General features: G+C 42.7%; 1 protein-coding gene across 3 annotated transcripts in view; it reads left to right on the top strand.

Moving 5' to 3' along the window:
• PTPN14 (protein tyrosine phosphatase non-receptor type 14) overlaps positions 1-23,124 on the top strand; it is a 197,990-nt gene that overhangs the window by 163,874 nt on the left and 10,992 nt on the right. For all 3 annotated transcript variants that reach the window (XM_065541676.2, XM_065541678.2, XM_065541683.2), the window contains 6 exons: positions 2,675-2,753; positions 4,736-6,213; positions 11,396-11,539; positions 13,054-13,272; positions 16,646-16,774; positions 19,514-19,748. In XM_065541676.2, coding sequence (XP_065397748.1) covers positions 2,675-2,753; positions 4,736-6,213; positions 11,396-11,539; positions 13,054-13,272; positions 16,646-16,774; positions 19,514-19,748 — 2,284 coding nt within the window. The remainder of the gene's footprint in view (positions 1-2,674; positions 2,754-4,735; positions 6,214-11,395; positions 11,540-13,053; positions 13,273-16,645; positions 16,775-19,513; positions 19,749-23,124) is intronic.

Genomic DNA, 23,124 nt, shown 5'->3' with positions numbered 1-23,124 from the left:
TGTCCTTTAGGCTTAAACCATTACACCAAGAGTTTCTTACAATGAGTGAGTAAGACCAGATAACATTGTCTCTTGGCTTCCTTGCTGATAACCAGAACTTCTCATTGCTGTTTTTCACCTGCCCTCTTCTGTCTGTATTTTGGCATCAAATTTGTTTCTCTATTAGCACGTCTGGAAAGAAATGGAATAATGAATTAGAATATATAAAGAGATGCAATAAATAATAAAATCCTGAAATGATGTTTGAGGGATTAGCTATTATTGTCCTTTGACAATGCTGTTTGTGAACTGGCGTAAGTCTGCTCATTTATGTCAGTTCATAAACCGTAACTTACTTATTAGATTTTTTTAAATAAGGCAAGTAAAGACAGTAAACCCACTTTGCCTTGCGGTGTATTTCTATTCCCTTGTACAAATCCCTCCCCACTGTGTTTTTCTTTAAAGCCTGAAAATGGTTGTGCTACCATGGAAAACTTGAGTTGAATTATGTATTGCCAAGAAAAGGAAAAATATTTTTAAATTGCAACTCAAAAATCAGCCAAAGGGAGACTTGGGAATATAGCCCCTTTTCTTTGGTAGCCCGAACTGCTTTCTTAGATTGATTTCAGTTCTTCATTTCTTCTGTCTTGATTCCTTTTAATTCTTGGATCCCTTTTTTTATTGCCACTTTGAAGATCAAGCATTGTTTGTGTCAGAGAAAATGATAGGTGAGTTAGTTACCCAGCTTCAAGCTCTTGGCCAGTGTATTTCTTCCATTGAGGGATGCTGAGAAAGTGTGACCCCTGCTGGATTTGGGTTTCTTGGTTTGATCTCAGATTCTTCTCTCAAAATAGTAACCTTTAAAATCTATAAGGCTAATAGAAATATAAGAGATTGGCTGGGCACAGTGGCTCACACGTGTAATCCTAGCACTTTGGGAGGCCAAAGTGGGTGGATCACCTGAGGTCAAGAGTTCAAGACCAGCCTGGCCAACATGGTGAAACCCCGTCTCTACTAAAAATACAAAAACTAGCTGGGCATGGTGGTGCAGCGCCTGTGATCCCAGCTACTAGGGAGGCTGAGGCATGAGAATCTCTTGAACCCAGGAGGCGGAGGTTGCAGTAAGCCAAGATTGTGCCACTGCACTCCAGCCTGGGCAATAGAGTGAGACAATGTCTCAGAAAAAAGAAATATAAGATATTATTTTGTTTGGTGGCTTATAAGCTTAAGGGTTTTGAAGATTTTTTTCCCCTGCAAATCAAAACTCTTACTTCAAACAGATTTTACCTGGAACCTCAATACATAAATAAAATGGATAATACTTGAGGTAGGGGAGGGAAGAGCTTGATTTGACTGACAGGAAACTGAGACTGACTGAAGTTAAATGGCTTGCTCTAGATTACATTAGTGCATAACCGTCGTTCCTTTGTTGGCTCACCAAATATTGTGCTTTTTTTTTTGTTCTGTTTTGTTTCTCTGAAAACTTGTCCCTCTTCCGCAGCATGAAGTTATTCAGGTTCAGTCTAAATAGCCATCTTTAAGAGACTGTGGAAAAGATTCTGCACTGCGGTGGCGGGTAGACAGGGCCCTTTCCACCCTTGGTTCTGCAGTGGGGAAGGCCAGCAAGTGGTCTGGAGAGCTATACACTCATTTTTGTGGGCCGCATTTGAGATATTTAAATAGATTCACCCTGGGCTCAGCTTAACACTAACCCTGTTCCTATTGAAGGTTGATGTGGAGCTGTGAACTGGGATCTCAGGCACAGCTCTGCTGACGTGTAGGAGCTTGTGAATGGAATTTTGAGAACAAAACAGGTGTCCCTCTTATTCTCATTTCTGAGATGGGTTATAATAATTTACTTTCTCTTTCTTTCTTCCTTCCTTTTTCTTTCCTTTCCTTCCTTTCTTTTTCTTTCCTTTCTTTCTTTTCCTTTTTTTTTTTTAGATGGAAGCTCGCTCTGTCGCCAGGCTGGAGTGCAGTGGCATGATCTTGGCTTACTGCAACCTCCGCCTCCCAGGCTCAACAACTCTCACACCTCAGCCTCCCAAGTAGCTGGGGCTACAGGTGCACGCCGCCATGCCCAGATAATTTTTTTTTTTTTTTTTCTCGGAGACGAAGTCTTAATCTGTTGCCCAAGCTGAAGTGCAGTGGCGTGATCGCAGCTCACTGCAACCTCCACCTCCCGGGTTCAAGTGATTCTCCTGCCTCAGCCTCGCGAGTAGCTCGGACTACAGGCATGTGCCACCATGCCTGGCTAATTTTTGTATATTTAATAGAAATGGCATTTCACTGTGTTGCCCAGGCTGGTCTTGAACTCCTGAGCTCAGTCAGTCTGCCTGCCTTGAATAATTTACCTTTTCTAAGTTATTCTTGTGAAAGAAGGCATAGGGAACTTTGCAAGTATACTAGAACATGTATAGTAAATGGTTACGTTTAGTCTTTGATGGTAACCTCTTTCTCTTTCTGATCTTGAACCAACTTCATTTCTCCCTTACCATTTCTCCAGTTCCAAACTTAGTGATGAGATGGGAGTGCAGATGGGTAGAAGAAGGTTGAGTCAAAGGGGTGGCAGGGACAGCGGCTGCCACGAGCCTCCCTGACGACGTGGCGGGACTGCCGTGTGCCCGGGCCGGCTGTGTGAGTCATCGGCCGTGTCTGCCAGGCCTCCCCACCTCCTCTATGTTCTCTGTTTCAGCCCAGGCAGCAGCCGTACATCCTGCCTCCCGTTCACGTCCAGTGTGGTGAGCACTACTTGGAAACGCACACCTCGCAAGGTAACTCTGGCTTGCCGTTCTCTCTTCTTAAGACAAAAAGTTGAATACCAGTAAGCAGTAAAGAAGCCTTTAAAAAAAAGATGACAGGGATGCTTTCTTTTTAACTTCATCCTCATCTGAATGACAGTAGCTAACAGCTTCAATTTGTGGATGGCCTAGACTATCAGTTACCTCTGATCAAAAAATTTCCCCAGTATTGGCTGCTCAGGGAGTCCGGGCCAAGGCAGCAAGCAAGTCCTTTTCTCCTCCCTTTCCTAAGGGAGCTTAGAGAAGAGAGTTTGACAGCTCAGCCCACGTGAATGCACTTCACCTTCATTGCCAGTATCCGAAAACTTGTGGCAGTCACTCAGGTTTTCATGGTGACATAGAACATGGGCATGCAGAATAATTGGAAGAAATAAACAAAGTCAGCCTTTTCTTTTAGCTGTTTTTCTCATCTCTTTCTCCAGCCCCTTTCTTGGTACACTTGCTTTTTTCTTCTCAGAGTAAGGTAAATCTGTTCTATTCCTCTCTTTCTCCCAAAACATCTCCCATGCAAAATGTGTGAAAAAGCTTCTTTTAGTAATGACTTCATGATAACAGCTAACATTCATAGAGCAATTGTGGTATTGCTGTAAGTACTTGCTATATATTGTCTCATGTAATCCTTAAAATAAACCTGTAGGTACTATTATTATTTCTATTTTACAGTTATAGAAATTGGAATACAGAGAGATTAATGATGGAACTTAGATATGAAAATCGGTAACTCGTAATCATTATGCTAACTGCATTTCAAAAAGAGAGATGGTAGAAAACCTTGGATGTTGGAAATGTAGTAAATAGATAATTAGTTTCTATGTTATCAACTCCTGGCCATTTTGAATCCTCTGCTGTCTGAAAGTGTGAGCATGAAAACCAAGACAGTCAAGACTATTTAATTTAATAAAAGTAGTACTTTTTATAAGGAGACTAGCAAAGTTACCACATTTCTATGGGAAGGCACCAAACCCCACGGGAGGCGGATAAATTGTGGCACATTTGTCTCTGTGTCCCCCTGTTTTTTCTGCCTATCTTATCTGATCAGATCTCTTTACACACTCCTCCTCTTCAGACAGTTGAATGTCTTCAGTCACCTTTTCTGTTTTTCACCTTCTCTGATTTTATGCTTATCTGTTTTGCTCATGTTTAAATCTGTAGTGTGAAAAAATGAATATATCTTGGCCACAGAAAGGCAAGAGGTTGCCTTCCTTGGAGGGGTGTGTGTGTATGTAAGAGAACTTCGGACACCTAGAATGGGCCTGATTTTAGAAATCTGCTTTTTCTCTCTTTAGGGACCTCTTTAAACTATAATTAATTTTTACTTGAATTGACCTAAGTGATGAAACCAGATCTAGAGGGGATTTGGGAAATTACCGAAAAGAACTCTTGATTCTAATTTTGGCCTTTATTGCTGCTCAGGATGAACTAGCTGTGCTGACATCCTGGCTACATCATTTGTTTTGTGCCTTTAGAATGCCCAGCAGTCCCCTGGGTGAAGGGGCTTTTTCCACTGCCGTCAGGAAGAGCAGCTCTAAATACTTAGTAATTGAAATCTATTGCCCTATTAAAGTTCTTGACTGTCTGGTCTAAATATTCAGTCCTATTGCTGAGCCCTGCACAAGAGGACAGGTCTCCCCAACTGGAGGGCAGTTGTTGGTGCCTGATTTTAAAGCTTATGGTAAAATTGAGAACTTCCCCAAGCGACACTTACTCCAAATGTGTGCATGCCTTCTTCCATTAGGTTCCCGTTTTCTTTTCAATATGTCTTAAGGTGTTCTTTCTGTATGTTGGCATTTCATCCAAGATGGTATCCGTTATTCTGTAGAACATGTGGGTGGAGACCATGGGATTTCACTTTTTATGACTTATTTAAATTAAAAGTCAGCTCATAAGTATGAGGATGTACTTTGTTGTGGCAGGATGGCTTGGAGGTTCACGTGCCTTTGTTTGACTTCTCGTAGACAGCATTTTTCATGGGAATGAAGAAGCCTTGTATTGCAACTCTCACAACAGCCTGGACTTAAATTATTTAAATGGCACCGTCACCAATGGCAGCGTGTGTAGCGTTCATAGCGTCAACTCCCTCAACTGCTCGCAAAGTTTCATCCAGGCCTCCCCTGTATCTTCCAACCTCAGTATCCCTGGGAGTGACATCATGCGGGCCGACTACATCCCGAGCCACCGGCACAGCGCGATCATCGTGCCCTCGTACAGGCCAACCCCCGATTATGAGACAGTCATGCGCCAGATGAAGAGGGGGATACTGCATACAGACAGCCAGAGCCAGTCTCTGAGAAACCTCAACATCATCAACACCCATGCCTATAACCAGCCAGAGGATCTGGTGTACAGCCAACCAGAGATGCGGGAGAGGCACCCCTACACTGTCCCTTATGGGCCACAGGGGGTCTATAGCAACAAACTTGTCAGTCCATCTGACCAGAGGAACCCAAAGAATAATGTGGTACCAAGCAAGCCGGGGGCAAGCGCCATCTCGCACACGGTGAGCACCCCAGAGCTGGCCAACATGCAGCTGCAGGGCAACCATAACTACAGCACGGCCCACATGCTCAAGAACTATCTCTTCAGGCCACCGCCCCCCTACCCACGGCCACGACCTGCCACCAGCACCCCAGACCTGGCCAGCCACCGCCACAAGTACATCAGTGGCAGCAGCCCAGACCTGGTGACCCGGAAGGTGCAGCTCTCGGTAAAGACCTTCCAAGAGGACAGCTCTCCGGTGGTGCATCAGTCTCTCCAGGAGGTGAGTGAGCCTCTTACGGCCACCAAGCACCATGGCACGGTGAACAAGCGCCACAGCCTGGAGGTGATGAACAGCATGGTGCGGGGCATGGAGGCCATGACGCTCAAGTCACTCCACCTCCCCATGGCTCGCCGCAACACGCTCCGGGAGCAGGGACCACCCGAGGAGGGGCCAGGCAGCCACGAGGTCCCCCAGCTCCCTCAGTATCACCACAAGAAGACCTTCTCTGATGCCACCATGCTGATCCACAGCAGCGAGAGCGAGGAGGAGGAGGATGAGGCTCCAGAATCGGTGCCCCAGATCCCCGTGCTCCGGGAGAAGATGGAGTACAGCGCCCAGCTGCAGGCGGCCCTGGCCCGCATCCCCAACAAGCCCCCGCCTGAGTACCCCGGCCCAAGGAAGAGTGTGAGCAATGGGGCTCTGAGGCAGGAACAACCCGGCCTTCCTCCCGGCATGGCTAGAGCCAGGGTGCTGAGGCACGGGCCGGCCAAGGCCATCAGCGTGTCCCGGACCGACCCGCCGGCTGTCAACGGGGCCTCTCTCGGCCCATCCATCTCAGAACCCGACCTGACAAGCGTGAAGGAGCGGGTCAAAAAAGAGCCTGTGAAGGAGAGACCTGTGTCTGAAATGTTTTCCCTGGAGGACAGCATTATAGAGAGAGAGATGATGATCAGGGTGAGTGTCCTCCTCTCCGGGGGCATTTCCCAGTGTGAAAGCACATGCTTCAGGCACTGAGCAAGGGGCAAACCTTATGCAGGGAATGTGGTAGGTTTTTAAGCAGTCACTGAGCATTTAAACAGGTAGTATTTTATTACACAAAATGTTGGGTTTTGCCCTTTCAAATAAATCTTCCATTCTCTTTCGTGGCTTCTAACAGGTGTACTTGGTACGTTGTTGAGGCCAATGGCCTCAGCTAGGATTTTGCTGTTTATTCAAGGCTCAAACTTCCAATTGTGTGAGCTGCTATTATGGAAGCTCACCTTTCTGTGTCTTTCAGTGTTTTGTTTTCTTGAAGGAAAGCTGTCTGCCACCTCCATTTAGATATTAAAAGCAACATCCCTATACCGCCTTCTGTATAGATCCATAAGTCCAGACTCGCCAATATTGTCTTGATTGTGATATGTTAACTTTATATTGAGATTTTCTTTCAATAGATATTTCACACAGATTCAAGAAAATTATAGCAATTAGATATATAACTCAGTAATTGGATAAATAATTATCCGTTGAACTTATTCTATCAAAAATTCACCCACATGTATGTGAATACACACATACATATACATACATACATATTACCACTTGAAGATCCATCCTAGTATTAGACATGAATAGCTCTTCTTCATAATATGTACAGAGCCACGTATGGTGGGGGATACCTGTAGTCCCGGCTACTTGGGAGGCAGAGGTAGGAAGATCACTTGGAGCCAGGAGTATGAAGCCAGCCTGGACAATATAATGAGATCTCATCTCTATAGAAAAAAAAAGGAACCACAGGTATGATGGCAGGAGCCTGTAGTCCTAGCTAATCAGGAGGCTGAGGTGGGAGGATTGCTTGAGCCCAGCAGTTCAAGGCTTCAGTGACCTGTGATTGTGCCACTGCACTCCAGTCTGGATGACAGGACTAGACCTCATTGCTTAAAAAAAAAAAAATTGTACAACTTGGGGAGACAGTTATGTTGTCAGAACAGGACTATGCAGGTACATATAGAACAATGAAGTGAATCTGTTCTTACTAGTGAGAAAATGTTTGGATTATTGCTACTTAAAGAAATCTCGGCTGGGCGCTGTGGCTCACGCTTGAAATCCCAGCACTTTAGGAGGCTGAGGCAGGCAGATCATGAGGTCAGGAGTTCTAGACCAGCCTGACCAACATGGTGAAACTCCATCTCTACTAAAAATATAAAAATTAGCCGGGCGTAGTGGCACGCACCTGTAATCCCAGTTACTCAGGAGGCTGAGGCAGGAGAATCACTTGAACCTGCAAAGCGGAGGTTGCAGTGAGCCGAGATGGCGCCATTGCACTCCAGCCTGGATGACAGAGCAAGACCCCGTCTCAGGAAAAAAAAAAAAAAAAAAAAATCTCCATTGCTGCTTGCCATGAACATTTTCATTCCCTTAAAAAAAAAAACAATTAATTAGAACTAATCAAAGCCAGATTGACTTCTCTTCATTCACCACGGTTGTACCATACGGTAGCCAAGCCTAATTTTAGGAACTCTAAAACAGTTGTAACTTAAAATTTGCCTTGATGGAATCCATTTGGCCATCGTCATTTCCAGGTCTTCCTAACCCATCATTGGGATTCAACCTGAAAAGAACAATCAAGGCCCAATGATTTAAGGAAGCCAAGTTCCTGGGGTCAGAAATTGAATCTATAGCAACCTTGTTACTTTTGGAAAACCTTAAGAACATTCTCAACCTCACAGTTTTGGCTAGCCCCACTAGAGTAGTGCTAAGAGATTCTTATACAGACATGACTGTTTGCAAACCTAGAAGGAAATTGTGCAAGGTGTACCTTTGCCTCTAGCAAAGAAAACCTTTGGCTTGGAATGGAAGAAATGTGTGGGTGGGTGCCGCTGGGAGAGAGTTTTCCCAACATGGAAGAAAGCAATTTATTGGTAGAAAATAGTTTTTTAGTACTTCCACACCACTTAAAAGCAACATTAGCATCAATAACCTCTCAGTCTAAGCATTTAATTTAGCTATTTCCCCTGCCAACTCGATACTTAATGATGCCCACATGGTCCCTTAACTTCATTTTGGTTGTATTCATCCTCTTCTCTTCTTACTCGTATTAAACAAATAGCCTGTAGCCAAAATCTTGGCAGGGTCTCCTCCTCGTAGCTCCTTGCATTATCACAAAGGAACAAGGGGATTTTCACTATTGTTTTTTCTCCAGATGCTTTTCCATTCCATTCATGTAGGTAATAATGACTAGCAAATTTTAGCCATTAACCTTTAGTTCAAGAAAATAATTATCCCATTTCTACTTCATTTTCCCTGTTGATTTTTTTTTCCCCCAAATCTGCTACACTCAGGAGCTCAAGGACACCAGCAGACCTTAGAGGTGGATTAGGAGCTTCTTCAGTGAGCCAGGAGGCCAGGCAAGGTGGTGACAATGCCAGTGGCTCTGAGCCCAAGATGAGTCTCCACCTGTTTTGTTTTTAATGCAAAAACTCACCCCTTAGCCTAAGCAGCATCCCCACAGGTCAGATACTTCTCTGCTCTCCTCACTGTGGGCAACTTTTGCCAGCTTGATGGGAATTCATGAGAGGTGATGGCCATTCTAAGGGCCCTCTTGATCAGAACACAATGAGAAACTTTTAGCAAAAGATAACTCAGGGGCGGGGCGGAGTGTGCAGGTATGGTGAGAATTTGCCCTCTGGGCAGCTCTCCTGGACCTGCTTGTCTATTTGATGGATGGTTTAGCTGCTTTCGTAGCTCCTCATTCTGGCTCCTACTGCTTCCTTGAAGATACTTCCCTGCTTGTAGTCCCCTAGCCAGAAGTTGATGCACTGAGAAGAAAAGGCCAGATCAGAGCTTGTGAATTATTATTATTATTATTATTTATCTCTGGTAGCAAGCTGATAGGGTGAGTGAGAAGGATCAAAGAGACATACTTTGATTTATCACTAAGTAATAATCCTTTCCCAATAAAGACAAGTCAATTACTTTTTGTCTTAGACCCAGTTAGGGTCGCCTTGCCGTGCAGGTGGAAAGGAAGCAGGACTGCTGAGAGGAGCTCAGGACCCATTTTCCAGAACTATTACCTTCTCAAAACTTTGGAGAGCAGTGAAAATAGATTCCCAAGTGAAAGAGGTGACAGAAATAAACAAAAAAGAAAAACTCTTTCTCCCCAAAACTAGCAGCAAGCAAACAAAGACCTAACCATTTTAATCCAGAATCTTCCCCCAGGGGGTTCCCAAGAATTGACAGACCAGGGCCATTTGTAAGAATATTACATCTTTTGGCGGTAAGTCCTTGGGTACGGTAAAGCCAGAAAATCTGAGACAGGTCTCAGTTAATGTAGAAAGTTGATTCTGCCAAGGTTGAGGGTACACACCTGTGACACAGTCTCAGAAGGTCCTGATGACATATGCCCAAGGTTGTCGGGACATGGCTTGGTTTTATACATTTTAGGGAGACATGAGACATCAGTCAGTATTGGTTCTCTCTGGAAAGGCGGGACAACTTGAAGCAAAGGCAGGAAGACGAAGTAGGGAGGGGGCTTCCACATCACAGGTAGGTGAGAGGCAAATGGTTGCATTCTTTTGTTTCTGATAAGCCTCTCCAAAGGAGTCAATCAGATATGCATTTATCTCAGTGAGCAGAGGGGAGACTTTGAATAGAATGGGAGGCAGGTTTGCCCAAGCAGTTCCCAGCTTGACTTTTCCTTTTAGCTTAGTGATTTGGGGCCCAAGATATTTTCCTTTCACAGTACTTTTCTCACTTTCTCCCAGTAACCTCCTCTGAGATACTCCTTTGGTTTGTCTAATGAGTCGGCCATCACCAGGACAGGCATCCTGTTGTCCGTGTCACTCACACAGGCTTCATTCTGATTGTAGGTGACATTATGGAAACACATGGAAGGGGCGTAATGCAGTCCCCCCACCCGCAATTAGAATAATTCATAACCCTGTGGGATGGCGCCATCAAGACCTCTTCCTGGGGAGTGAATTTATACATCATAGATAAGGAAAAAAGTCTCTCAAGGCTTGAAAAGAAACCGGGGATTCAATGGCTTTTCATCTGTGGCAGTCAAATGAATCTGCAAATGGGTTGCCCTTCAGTGTGAATCAAAATCCTAAACCTTGCAAAACTCATCTGCTTCTGTGAGGAGTGCCTGTGTTCTTCCCTTAACTTCCAGGACACACTTAATTTTAGGAAAGGCCCTTTGTGGCTTGCTTGAAGTGAGCATAAAGAGCTTTTTCATACTTGGTCAGTTTCAAGGACCTGAGGAAGCACAGCAGGAGGCTAAAAACCAGCCCTGCGAAAATCCAATTTCAATTTAGAGTTGAGGGTGGAGAGGATGGAAATCAAAAAGCCCCAAACTGGGCCAGGTGTAAACATCGAAACCTTTCCCTAAGTGGTCTGCTCAGTTCTGGAGTCCATGTTCCCCCATAGCTCAGTGGCATGCAGTGATGTCCCACCATCTGTGTTGGCAGGCACGGTCTCTGTTATTGTGGGCTCTCTGGGTGAAGCCTGAAGGGTAAGGCCTGTGGATCATCTTAGATGACCCCAGCCAGGCTTTGATGTTAGTGAGTTTGCTAAACCACATCAGCTTTCAATTCTGGGCATGACACCACCCTTAGGTACTCCAAGGACTAGAGATTAATTATAGAATTAACATCCTCAGGACAGAAGCTTAGGAAGATTTTTCTCTACAGTTTATGTGTGTGAATCTCTCAATCAACAACGAAGTGTTTTACAAGTTTTGCTCCATTCCATCTGTGCAAAAGGTCCATCACTGTGATTGGATTAGATGATTCATATAACCCTGTTTCTCTTTTCCTTGTCTTGTCATCCTTATCTTTCTAAAGTGTATCGCATGTACCCTATTTTGTTTTTGTTTTGTTTTGCCCTATGGCAGGGTGTATTTTTAGGGAGTCTTTTTTCTTATTTATTGGTCTATCTGGCTAAGGAGTTAATTAAGAATAAAAGCTCAGGAGTCCTGTAGGAACTGGCTTCCGGGGGCCCAGTGGGAATAGTGGGAAGGCTGTGTTTGAATTTGCCCTACTGATGGTGATTGTCTGCATTCCTTGGCTGGGGAGTTACAGATTTGAGGAGATTAAAACACATTCCAACATTCTACTAGTATTATAAACAATGAGAACATGCCTTTTCTTGCCGCAAGAATCTAGAGAAGCAGAAGATGGCAGGCCTGGAGGCACAGAAGAGGCCGCTGATGTTGGCAGCGTTGAACGGGCTCTCGGTGGCTCGAGTCTCAGGGCGGGAAGAGAATCGAGTTGATGCCACCCGGGTTCCCATGGACGAGAGGGTAAGTGGCAGGCTTGTCAAATGTGATTCATTCTCTGTAGTCTGAGGATCCCAAAACACCCTCCTTCCTCGAATATGCCAGCACTGAGATTTGTGTGATGCATTATTTCTTCAATCTGAGATTAGGAAGATCAGGCATAACTGTGTTGCATTAAATCAGTCCCTTCCAGCATCTCCTGTTTCTCCATTCCGGTCTTCCTGCTTTGTCCAGTTGGCGGATCATTGGTTACCTAAAACCAGCAGCCCCTAACATGCTGTATGACTTGGTCAAGTCACTCAATTTCTTTGGGCCTGCTTCCTTTCTTGTAAAATGCACAAGTTAAACACTTGCGATAGCTCTCAATTTCTATGATTTTTGTGAGCAATTGCCATTTCTTAGGAAGTGATTATTTTATCCAATCATTTATTTTTATTTTTAATTTTTTAAAAACTTTTAGTTTTGGGGGCACATGTGAAAGTTTATTACATAGGTAAACACGTGTCACAGGGGTTTGTTGTACGTATTATTTCATCATCCAGGTGTCAAGCTTAGTACCCCATGGTTACCTTTTCTGTTCCTCTCCCTGCTTCCACCATCCACCCTCAAGTAGGCCCCAGTGTCTGTTGTTTCCGTCTTTGTGTTCATAAATTCTTATCATTTAGCCCCCACTTATAAGTGAGAACATGCAGTATTTGGTTTTCTGTTTCTGCATTAGTTTGCTAAGGAAAATCGCCTTCAGTTCCTTCCATGTTTCCCGCAAAAGACATGACCTTGTATCTAAGCATTTATAGAGTTCTTTAAAAATGCTGTCCCCTCATATGACCATAAAATGAGGCTGATTTATAATCGTCTGGATAATGCATTGTGAAAACATGGGTTTTGAAAAGTAGAAAGCAGCTGCATGGTAGTGTTTTAGAGGTGAAGAAAGGTGTTCCTTAGTTCCTGAAGTTGCTGTCAGAAGGTTAATAAACAGGTTGTATAAATGTAATAGAGTACTAATAACATTAGGGTGTTTGATTTCTGCCAGTATGTATCCAGAATTAGAATGTTTTTAAAGCCAGAAGGGACTTTAGAGGAATCATTTAACCCAATTAATACCATGTTATTGTAATTATTAGTTTGGCCAGGGAAGAGGTAAAAAGAGAGAGATTTAATCCTCAGAGCTATAGAACTGTGGACCCAGTGTCATCTTAAAAGCAGCTACATAGGTGGAGAAAAGGATGTTTGGATAATTAAAATGAACAGTCTTTTTATCATTAGGACTTTAAACAGAGTTGTTAATAGCAAAAATACTGATTTTTGAATTTTAACTCTTGCTAGTTCTTGCAGATTTGTTCTACTTATGAGTAAGAAGGAAAATGGTTATTAGACAAGGGAAACAATCAATTTGGTTGATAAGGAGACAAACCAAGTACTGATTGTACAACTTGAAATCTCTTATTAATACAATCGCTAAATATTTAAAGAAATTTGGTTGTTTCATTGAGTTTTTGGATCAGATAATTTAGAGAGCTGAAGATCAATTTCTGTTGCAGTTCAGAACTCTGAAGAAGAAACTAGAAGAGGGAATGGTGTTCACAGAATATGAGCAAATTCCAAAGAAAAAGGCGAATGGCATTTTCAGCACAGCAGCTCTGCCAGAAAATGCCGAGCGCAGCCGAATCCGTGAAGTTGTCCCCTATGAGGAGAATCGAGTAGAGCTGATACCAACCAAAGAAAATAACACGGGATATATTAACGCCTCCCACATCAAGGTAGGAAGGCAAGCCTGTTAGAAGGTTTGTTAAAGATGGCTGGGTTAAAGGTAAAAATGCGGGGAGAAGAAAATGTGTGGGCTGCAGCTGTACCTTTTGGCTTGTCCCCAGACCCTCAGGGATTGTTTTTGAACTCCTGTGCTTTTCTTAGTCAGGTGGAAGGGCATGTCTCTCACTGCAGAGAGAAGGAAGTCTAGCAGCCTCAGGAAGAACCTCCGGTCAGGGATTTCTGAAGCTCACTCATGACAGAGGCCTTAACTTTTCCTTCTCTCTGTGGGCTGTAACTCTGTCTATACTCACAGGAAAAACCGAGGATTATCCTTTTTGGTTTGTAATTAGCAGAGATGGAGACTTTGGAAGTTACAGGTATTGAGTTACTGACATTAAGGTGTTATGTTCAATAACAACAGAAACTATTGTTTCTCCCTTATAATACTACGGGTTATGCATTTTATAAAAGCACAAGTCCTATTATTGCATGGTATTTAGAAGAGTGGAATAATTTGCATCTGCCCTCTAAAAGTGTGGTTAATATTGAATCTTGAAAGATGTGCCACATTAGTCAATGAATTTGTGTTAGTAAGTTTTTGTTATTATTTCAAATACTTTAAACCTTTGTATGTCGGTATTACATAGTTTAGCACTTCTGCAGTTGAGTTATGGATACATGTGTACATATAGTTAAATGTTTCTTAAATAGCTTACCTTCCTCAGAGTTCCTGTTAACAGAGGACACTTATTTAGAATGTCACCATTTGCTCTGAACTCTGAAGTGGGAGATTTGTTCATCTATTAATGTTAAAGCCATTGTTATAGGATGTTGTTAAATAATACAAGGTTCAATTAATAGTCCACTGTGATCAATAGCCTTAGAAACCTATTTTCGGCCTTGTCTAGAATTATTTGCTTTCCTCATTGGACTTTTCAACTGTAGCAGAATTATTAACAGGTTTTATTGAGCCTCTAAAGGCTAGTTAGGTATCTAGTTTGTGTGTCAATTATAACTAGTTTTGATACAGAATGTGAAAAGTATAGCATGGTTGGGTATATAGTATTTTTATTAATATACACAGATAACCATAGTTTTTAATAATTAGAAAGTACTGTCAAAAGAAATATAAAAGAGTAACTATCATAGATCATATTACTAATTTTTACTTGGATTTTTGAGAGTGAGAAGTAAAAAATGAACTCTAGGAAACTCTTAAATAAACTGTCAGTGGTGGGTTTCATGGGCTTAGTTTAGATTATGAAACAATGACCAACGTAATGTATTCAAACAAGATGCAGATCACACAGCTGCTTCTTGATAGAGTGTCTATGAAGATCTTACATAGCAATATCATATTATCTTCTTCTTTTGGCCAGATCTCTTCCACTATTTTCCATCTGCTCTCTGAAAAAAGCTGTCACTTTGTATAAACTGTGCCCATTGGGCATTGTTAACTGAGAAACATTCCCTTCCTTGGTATTCTCTGTGGCCCACATTTCATCCTGTGGATCCGGGTTAGACATGGGTGCATTTAATAGACCCATGGAGCTTGCAAGAACTTGTCCCTGTGTTTTGGAATAGAGGTGTATGTTTTGCCAATGTTTTCCCCCCTGGGTTCCAAGCAGCCGTTAACACAGAACAGAGATTTATTTGCTCCAGAGGTGGAATCACATCTGTGAAATCTACCTCAGTAGCACTGCTTGTTGTGTTTTTAATGCAGTTTTTAATACCCTCCTGTCAATACTTGGAATATGCTGAAAGGCCCCAGGCAGCAGCAGCATTCTCTGGAAGTATTTATGTTTCCTATACGTTGGGTGCCAGAGAGGCTAATGTTTAAAATCACAATTCCACGGATAAACCAAACTCCTAGCCAGCAAATATATGAATGTTATCTCCCACCAGTATTTGGAAAATGGATTTTTCTTGCCAGCTTTGACCTAAACATGTCTTGTGTAATGAGACAATAACTTACATTGTTTTTGTTTGAATCGAGTTAGCATACAGTTTTATCAAATAAATGAGGGAAAGAAGTTTCAAACAATGATGACTTCATTGCTTTTTGAACTCTCCAGAGATCTGCATTGCATAGATGTAGAAGGGGCCTGCCTTTGCAATATCAAGGCACAGAGCTGGAAGGGAGAATAGAAAGAATTCCTCCAAAGGCCACCATTTCACCTTGACAGCATGACCTTTAACACTTTGGGTACAACTTCTTATTTATGGTTCTCTGCAGCTAGTATTTATAGCTGTAGAATTATCTTCCCCTCATCACCCTGAGCCGCAGGGGTAATAATTTTATTATCCAAAGTCATGTCATGACTGTAGTTCAGTTGGATGCCATGGTACTACCAAGGTGAAGTTATTGATAAAATATTATATGCTGTTGACAAGAGCATTTGTAGCATCTCTGCCGTGCATGGCACCACAGAGCAGCAGTGACAGCGACGTTTATGATACACTTCATCTCAGATCCACAGGAGAAAGATAGTGCTCCAAAAGGGATGTTGTTTCATGGCCTTTTTTTTTTTTTTTTTTTTTTTGTTTAATTGGATACCATGAAGCACTGTTTTTCAAACTGGATTACAACACAGTGGTAGAATGTGAAATCAGTTTAGTGGTCATGACCGTGTGTGTGTGTGTGTGTATGTGTGTGTGTGTGTCTGTGTGTGTTTTAATGAAATAGACAAGAGAAAAGAATGTAAAGTGTCAGAGTACATTGCACATAGTAAGCATAACTATTATTTCTGTGACAAATCCTAAGTTATACATGTTCATATGTATGCATATATACGTGTGTGTATGTGTATGGTTTTTAATAGGCACTAGTTTGCATATACTGTGAGTTACAAACAAAGATCAGGTAAAGGCCAGGCGCAATGGCTCAGACCTGTAATCCCAGCACTTTGGGAGGCTGAGATGGGCGGATCACCTGAAGTCAGGAGTTCAAGACCAGCCTGGCCAACATGGTGAAATTCCATCTCTAGAAAAATACAAAAATTAGCTGGGCATGATGGTGGGTGCCTGTAGCCCCAGCTCCTTGGGAGTCTGAGACGGGAGAATTGCTTGAACCCGGGAGGCATAAGATTCAGTGAGCCAAGATCGTGCCACTGCACTCCTGCCTAGGCAAGAGAGCAAGACTCAGTCTCAAAAACCAGGATTAGGTAAATGTTTTAATAGGCTTGAGTGGCAGAAAATATTTTCATGTGAGAATGTGTCACTACACTAGCCTCTATAGTCTCAGGGATTTTGTTAATTGAACTAATTCATTTGGCCCCAAAAATAGATCCAAGGTTTTAAGGTGGATACAGATGGACAGGTGATGAGCAGGTAATGTTGTCCTGGACTTGGGGTTTATTTACCGATACTTTTCTTGGTTTTTAGGTGGTGGTTGGAGGGGCAGAATGGCACTACATAGCCACCCAGGGGCCCCTACCACACACGTGCCACGACTTCTGGCAGATGGTGTGGGAGCAAGGAGTGAATGTCATTGCCATGGTCACCGCAGAGGAGGTAAGGAGTATGGCCTACTCCACGTCCTTTTCCCTAGGGAAAGGGTGGCCAGAAGATGGGCTTTGTGCTGGCAACTTTGCTACACTATCCTTCTTCCTGCAGTGCTGTTTCTCTGCAAATGCTTTTCTCTTTGGTATACATCTGTTTTCTTACTTCCAGCTAGATATTTTTCCCCCGGAGATAATTGATTGTTGTAGTTTTCCCTCCTCCCATTTTCTTCTTGCTTTTAACTCTTTTCCTTGGATTGTAATGCACTAAACTGAAAATAAAACAACAGAAAACCAAAAATGACCAGACTTTAGTTCAACCCGCTGACTTTGTGTACCAAACGAAAACAGTGATCTTTCCACTGGAATTTGGGAGTCTCAGGCTGCTCTGGGCAAATCGACATAGATGCCCAACTCCAGGCACCCAGCTCCGCATGCCACCATGCTTATCAGCTGAAAAGAGACCAGAAGCTGTTGTTCCTGGAGAGGCCTCTGTTCTTTGGTGGAAGAAAAAATATCTTTTTCTTCTTTTGCCAAGCCAAACATAGTTTTTCTGCTGTAACTAGAGAACTCTATGTGATGTTATAAAAAACCAGCCTACGCTGCCAGTCCATCCAGTCAGTGTTCAGCTTGCTGTCTTTGCAGGGAGAAGTGTTGTGTTTCTTCTCTTGTCACATTCTCAAAATTTCTTTAACCACCTTCTTTTATTTCTTTCATTAAATTCCAGTTTATGTTTTGAAATCATTCAAGGGACTAGTTTCATCTGTGTTTACCAATATCCGTGGTATTGCAATGGCCTTTCCTAGCTACGTTAAAGGGGTCAGGAACAAAGAAAACTGGGGAGGAAAAAGTCGTATTTTTCTTCATTGACTGTTTTGAGCATTGGCTTTTCAGCACAGTCCATTAGAAGAAAATAATGAAAGGGACATCAGGCTCTTTAAAGCCAGTTGTACTTCCCTGGGCTGACCTGTTTGACCTTCCCACAAAGAGAATGAATCCTCCTTAAAGCTTCTAGAATAGATTTATCACCTTATCAGATCACACCACTGCAAGGCATTCATTCACCCAAATACAGCGTACCATCTGTGCTAACTTCAGGAGTACATGGTAATAAACGAGACAGGCACCATCCCTGTCCCCATAGAGCTTATGTCCTAGTGGGAGGGACATTCAGAAGTGAACAAATAAAATAAGTGCAGTTAGCAGTAAGTGCCATGGCAAAAATGGAAAACTACAGTCCAGAGCGGGTCGGGGTGAGTACAGGTCTTCCTGCCTCATCCCTCCTCCTCTTTGTGTGGGTTTCAGCCGCAAAACGGTCATTCAAACTAGGGGACTCCTACTAAAGGGTAGCTTCACGATGTGCAACCCTGAGGTCCAGGCTCTCTATCATGTCACACACTTGCTGGAAGGCTGGAAATGAAAACCTTATTAATAGGAGCATAAATTCAAGGGAGAAAATTTTTAAAAATGGAAAACAGGTTAAGAAAGAGAGTGACTGGGGGCTATTTGAGATCAGGGCATGGCCAAGGACCCTCCGAGGAAGTGGCATTGGAGGTGAGACCGGAGTGACAAAGGGCCAGCCTTGCCAAGACAAAGTAGCATCTAGTGATCTGTGGGACAGCTGGGGACTTACAGCCTTTTAAAATCCATAACTGATTTAGACACTCAGCAGAAATGTAAATTCGAGGTAAATCTGCTTTCATACGATTGGTAAATAAAAGAGGAAGGTGTGCTTCCAACTTAAGGAGACTCAGTTAAACCAAATGAAGCCAGGCAAGGTAATTTATATATTCCCCAAATTATATATAAATATATAATTTATATATTCCCCAAAGATGTGTTGCTTTACAAGTGGGCTTTACAAGAGGACCTCTAATATTCCTCTAAACAGCCGTCAGGGTTCCCAGAGCCTGTCACCACTGCAGCTCTGTGTGTTCAGTGCTCCTTCTCTCTCACCGCCTACTCCTTGCCCTGAATCTCCTCAGCTACCGCCTCCTCCACACTCCGCCCCTTCTCCAGGGATTTTAAAACTGCAAAACTGAAACATAGACCTTGTGTAAATGGTTGAGAGTACATATTCTCAGAAAAGATTATAAAATCAAGGGAGAAAGAATGGTGATTTAACCAGCTGTTCTCAGTTCTAGTTGTAGATGGAACCAGAACGCATTGGTCAGACTGAAACAAATGTGAGATCAACACTAGATAAAGACAATGTCGGTAGTCTGTGCTGTAACAGAAAGAGCTCTGCACTGAACATCCAAAAGGAGTAGCATGACCTAGAGCGATTGCTGGAACCCCTTCCCCACTTGTGTAAAACCTTTGAATGACTTCCCATTGCCCCTGGGGTGAAATCCAAACTTTCCACCATGGACTGTGAGGCCTTTCCAGTTTCCTGTCCGACCACTTGCCCCCTCACATGTCACACTCCAGCCACCCCGAAGACCTTCATTTCTTGAATGCACCAAGCTTGTTCCTGCTTCTAGACTTTGCACTTGCACTTCTCTCTAACATTGCACTGCACCTCCGTTGTGAATCTTTTAAATTTTCCATTGATGTAACTGTCATTGTAAATTGTGTTATTGGTCTTAACTAGCATGTATAGGATTTACCCTGTACAGTGTAGACACTGCAGAGTGCTACTGAACTAGCGATTTAGAAGCTATTTGCATTTTCTTCTGTCTTCACATCTTAGGATTAAAAGGATGAGAGCTTCCCTTGACCTATTTCCAATTTTGCTTTATATGTGATTTAGGAGGGTGGACGAACCAAAAGCCACCGATACTGGCCCAAACTGGGTTCCAAGCACAGCTCAGCCACCTATGGCAAGTTCAAGGTGACCACGAAGTTTCGAACAGATTCTGTTTGCTATGCAACCACAGGCTTGAAAGTCAAGCACCTTTTGTCTGGGCAAGAAAGGACAGTGTGGCATTTACAATATACTGACTGGCCAGATCACGGCTGTCCAGAGGACGTCCAAGGATTTTTATGTAAGTGTTTTTCTTCCCAGTCTGCTACCTGACTGACTTTTACCTACTGTGTCAATAATCCAGCCGTTGGAGATGAAATGGAAAAAGAGGATGCTTTCTCTTAAGTAGCAAAAGTATTATAATATTGAAATATATGTTCCTTTCTTATTATGTAGAACAGAGAAGAATAATACATGTCACTTATTCTGTTTGCCTTTCAAACGCATAAGCTAAGACTGTGATCAACATATTGGCTCTACCTTGATTCAGAACTTTAGCTACTCATTTAATTGGTAACTATTCTGACACATGCTACAACAAGGATGAACCTTGAGGAATGATGCTGAGTGGAGATAATTCAGTCACAAAAGGACGAAAATTGCATGATTCCACTTACATGAGGTACCTAGAATAGGCAAGGTCAGAGGCAGAAAGTAGGTGAGAGATTACCGGGGTTGCAGCAAAGGGGGATTCGGGAATTACACATTTTTTATTTTTTGAGGTGGAGTCTCACTCTGTCATCCAGGCTAGAGTGCAGTGGCACGATCTCAGCTCACTGCAGCCTCTGCCTCCCAGGTTCAAGCAATTCTCCTGCCTCAGCCTCCCACGTAGCTGGGACTACAGGCGCAGCCACCACGTCTACCTAATTTTTGTATTTTTAGTAGAGATGGGGTTTCACCATGTTGGCCAGGCTAGTCTTGAACTCCTGGCCTCAAGTGATCTGCCCGTGTCAGCCTCCCAGATTGCAGGGATTACAGGTGTGAGCCACCGTGCCTAGCCAGGAATTACCATTTGATAGGTGCAGTATTTCTGTTTGGGACAGTGAAAAAGTACTGGACATGGATGATGGTGATGGTTGCACAACTATGAATATGCTTAATGCCACTGAACTGTGTACTTAAAAATGGTTAAACTGGTAAATTGTTGTGTCCACTTTGGCACATTAAAAAAAAGGAGAAATAAAATTTAAAAATAGGCCAGGCATGGTGGCTCACACCTGTAATCCCAGCAATTTGGGAGGCCGAGGTGGGTGGATCACCTGAGGTGAGGAGTTTGAGACCAGTGTGGCCAACAGGGTGAAACCCCATCTCTACTAAAAATACAAAATTAACCAGATGTGGTGGCGCATGTCTGTAATCCCAGCTACTGGGGAGGCTGAGGCAGGAAAATCGCTTGAACCTGGGAGGCGGAGGTTGCAGTGAACCGAGATTGCATCATTGCACTCCAGTCTGGGCAACAAGAGCGAAACTCCATCTCATAAATAAATAAATAAATAAATAAAGATATAAATAAATGAATAACATTAAAATTTTTTTCATGAAGGTTTGCATCTCACAAGCCCTATATTTCCCTACAGTCGTAAATCTCAGTACTTTCTCATACTTTCTCATATTTTTATGAAGACACTAAGAAGTATTGAAACCCTCTTGTAGCTTTCGAAACTGAAATTTGCTCAATGGCTAATTAATTAATTTCTGTGTATGTGTATTTTTAGAATGTGGTTATATTAGAAACTAATTCACCAGATTATGTGCAGTATTTTTATTTGAACGGCCCCAAATTGGCCATGTACCCACTACATGCCAGGCACTGGATCGGGCTCTGAGAATGCAGAGATGACAGAGTTCAGTCTTCACTTTCAAGGTACTCAGAGCCTAATGGGAAAGACAGGCCAGTCATCATCATCCAAAGATGAGATCTGATACCCTCCTCTGCTTTTCAGTGGTGGCTGCAGCTCTCCCTCTTTCCACATGCTTGCCTAACTGTCCTGTGCTTGTCGGGAAACCCCATTCCTTACTCATCCAACTAGAAAGGAGCCCCAGATGCTCCCTGTAGCCTTGTGCCTGCTCTGTTGTTGACTCTGTAGCTAGTGGAAGACCTGTGACCACCACAAAGGGACCATCATCCAGATGTTGGATAATGTCAAAACCTTGATTTTATTTTGGTATTCATTTAGAATGGGAGAAAAAGGGAATGAGAGAGAGAGAACAGGTTCTCAAGACCTAAAAATACTGATTTACAAGTTCCAGTAAATATTCTGAAGTGTACTTATCCAGCAATACAAGCATTTCATTTCCGTGAAAGTGACGATGGTACTTGAGGGGTTTGGCACTGAAAGCAGAGAGTAGAAAGATGATTGGAGTCAGAGGATCTAGAGTAAGATCCAGAGAGGATTCGTGATTTGCCTGAGGTCAAATGGCTTGTTATCTGTAGCTTGAAATAAGGGCAGTGACCTTTGCAGAACTTCCCTTCCTCCCAGCAGTGCTCATCTTATTTCTTTCAGCTGATCACGTGCTAACTGACTGATTAAAATTTTCTCCAAGAAGCAGAAAAGGGAAATAATATAAGTAGATCAGTTTGTTGATTGGCTAACAGCTCTGATGAAAGAGTGAGCTTATAAAGCACTTTAAAGAATAGCCTTTTAAATCAGAACCAATTAAGGAAAGCCCGTCTAAATTACCAAAAAATACATAGTAGTTTTAAAGAATGTAAATGTATGTATTATGCTTTTAGGAAACTCAATACACGTATTCTGTGCAGGGCATTAGAAATGTTGAATCTGTTTCTCCTAGGTTTTAAAAGATTTTTTTGCCCATGTTTAAATTAGGTTACCTGGATGCAGAGTACCTAAGCCAAATTGTTTACTGCCCTCCAGAAGTCTTTACTGAGTTACGGCGTAAGGAACTTTAGTAATATGACTGATAGAGGAAACATCCTTTAAATCCACCTCTCCATTACATGAAAAGCTCTATTTGAAAGTGGCATCTACTGTATTACCCAACTTTCCTTTTATTTTTCTTCTTAAATTTAGCTCAAGTAAAGCTTTGTCTCTTGTATGTAAATATTGCCTTTGGTCAGACAGAATACTCAGTTGCCTAACGTCTTTTCCCCCTCGCAGAAAAAGTGTAAAGAAGATTCCACACACAATATCTAGCTTGTATTGGTACCTAATAGTAACTACTCCCTCTATTCATCTCACCATCTCCTTTTTTTTTTTTTTTTTTTTTTAAATTGAGACGGAGTTTTGCTCTTGTTGCCCAGGCTGGGGTGCAATGGTGGGATCTCGGCTCACTGCAACCTCCGCCTCCCAGTTTTAAGCAATTCTCCTGTCTCAGCCTTCCGAGTAGCTAGGAGTACTAGCTGAGATTACAGGCGCATGCCACCATGTCTGGCTAATTTTTGTATTTTTAGTAGAGACAGGAGTTCATCATCTTGGTGAGGCTGGTCCTGAACTCCTGACCTCAGGTGATCCGCCTGCCTCAGCGTCCTAAAGTGCTGGGATTACAGGAACGAGCCACCGCGCCCGGCCCTTCTTTTTTGTTTTGTCCTATCTCTTGGTACATTACTACTACTACTAGTACTGCTCTGACTAGTACTAATAACTATTACTAGTCAT

This window comes from Macaca fascicularis, chromosome 1 (genome assembly GCF_037993035.2).
Source record: "Macaca fascicularis isolate 582-1 chromosome 1, T2T-MFA8v1.1".
In the NCBI taxonomy this organism is placed as follows: domain Eukaryota; kingdom Metazoa; phylum Chordata; class Mammalia; order Primates; family Cercopithecidae; genus Macaca; species Macaca fascicularis.
This window is presented reverse-complemented; position numbering and strand designations above follow the sequence as displayed.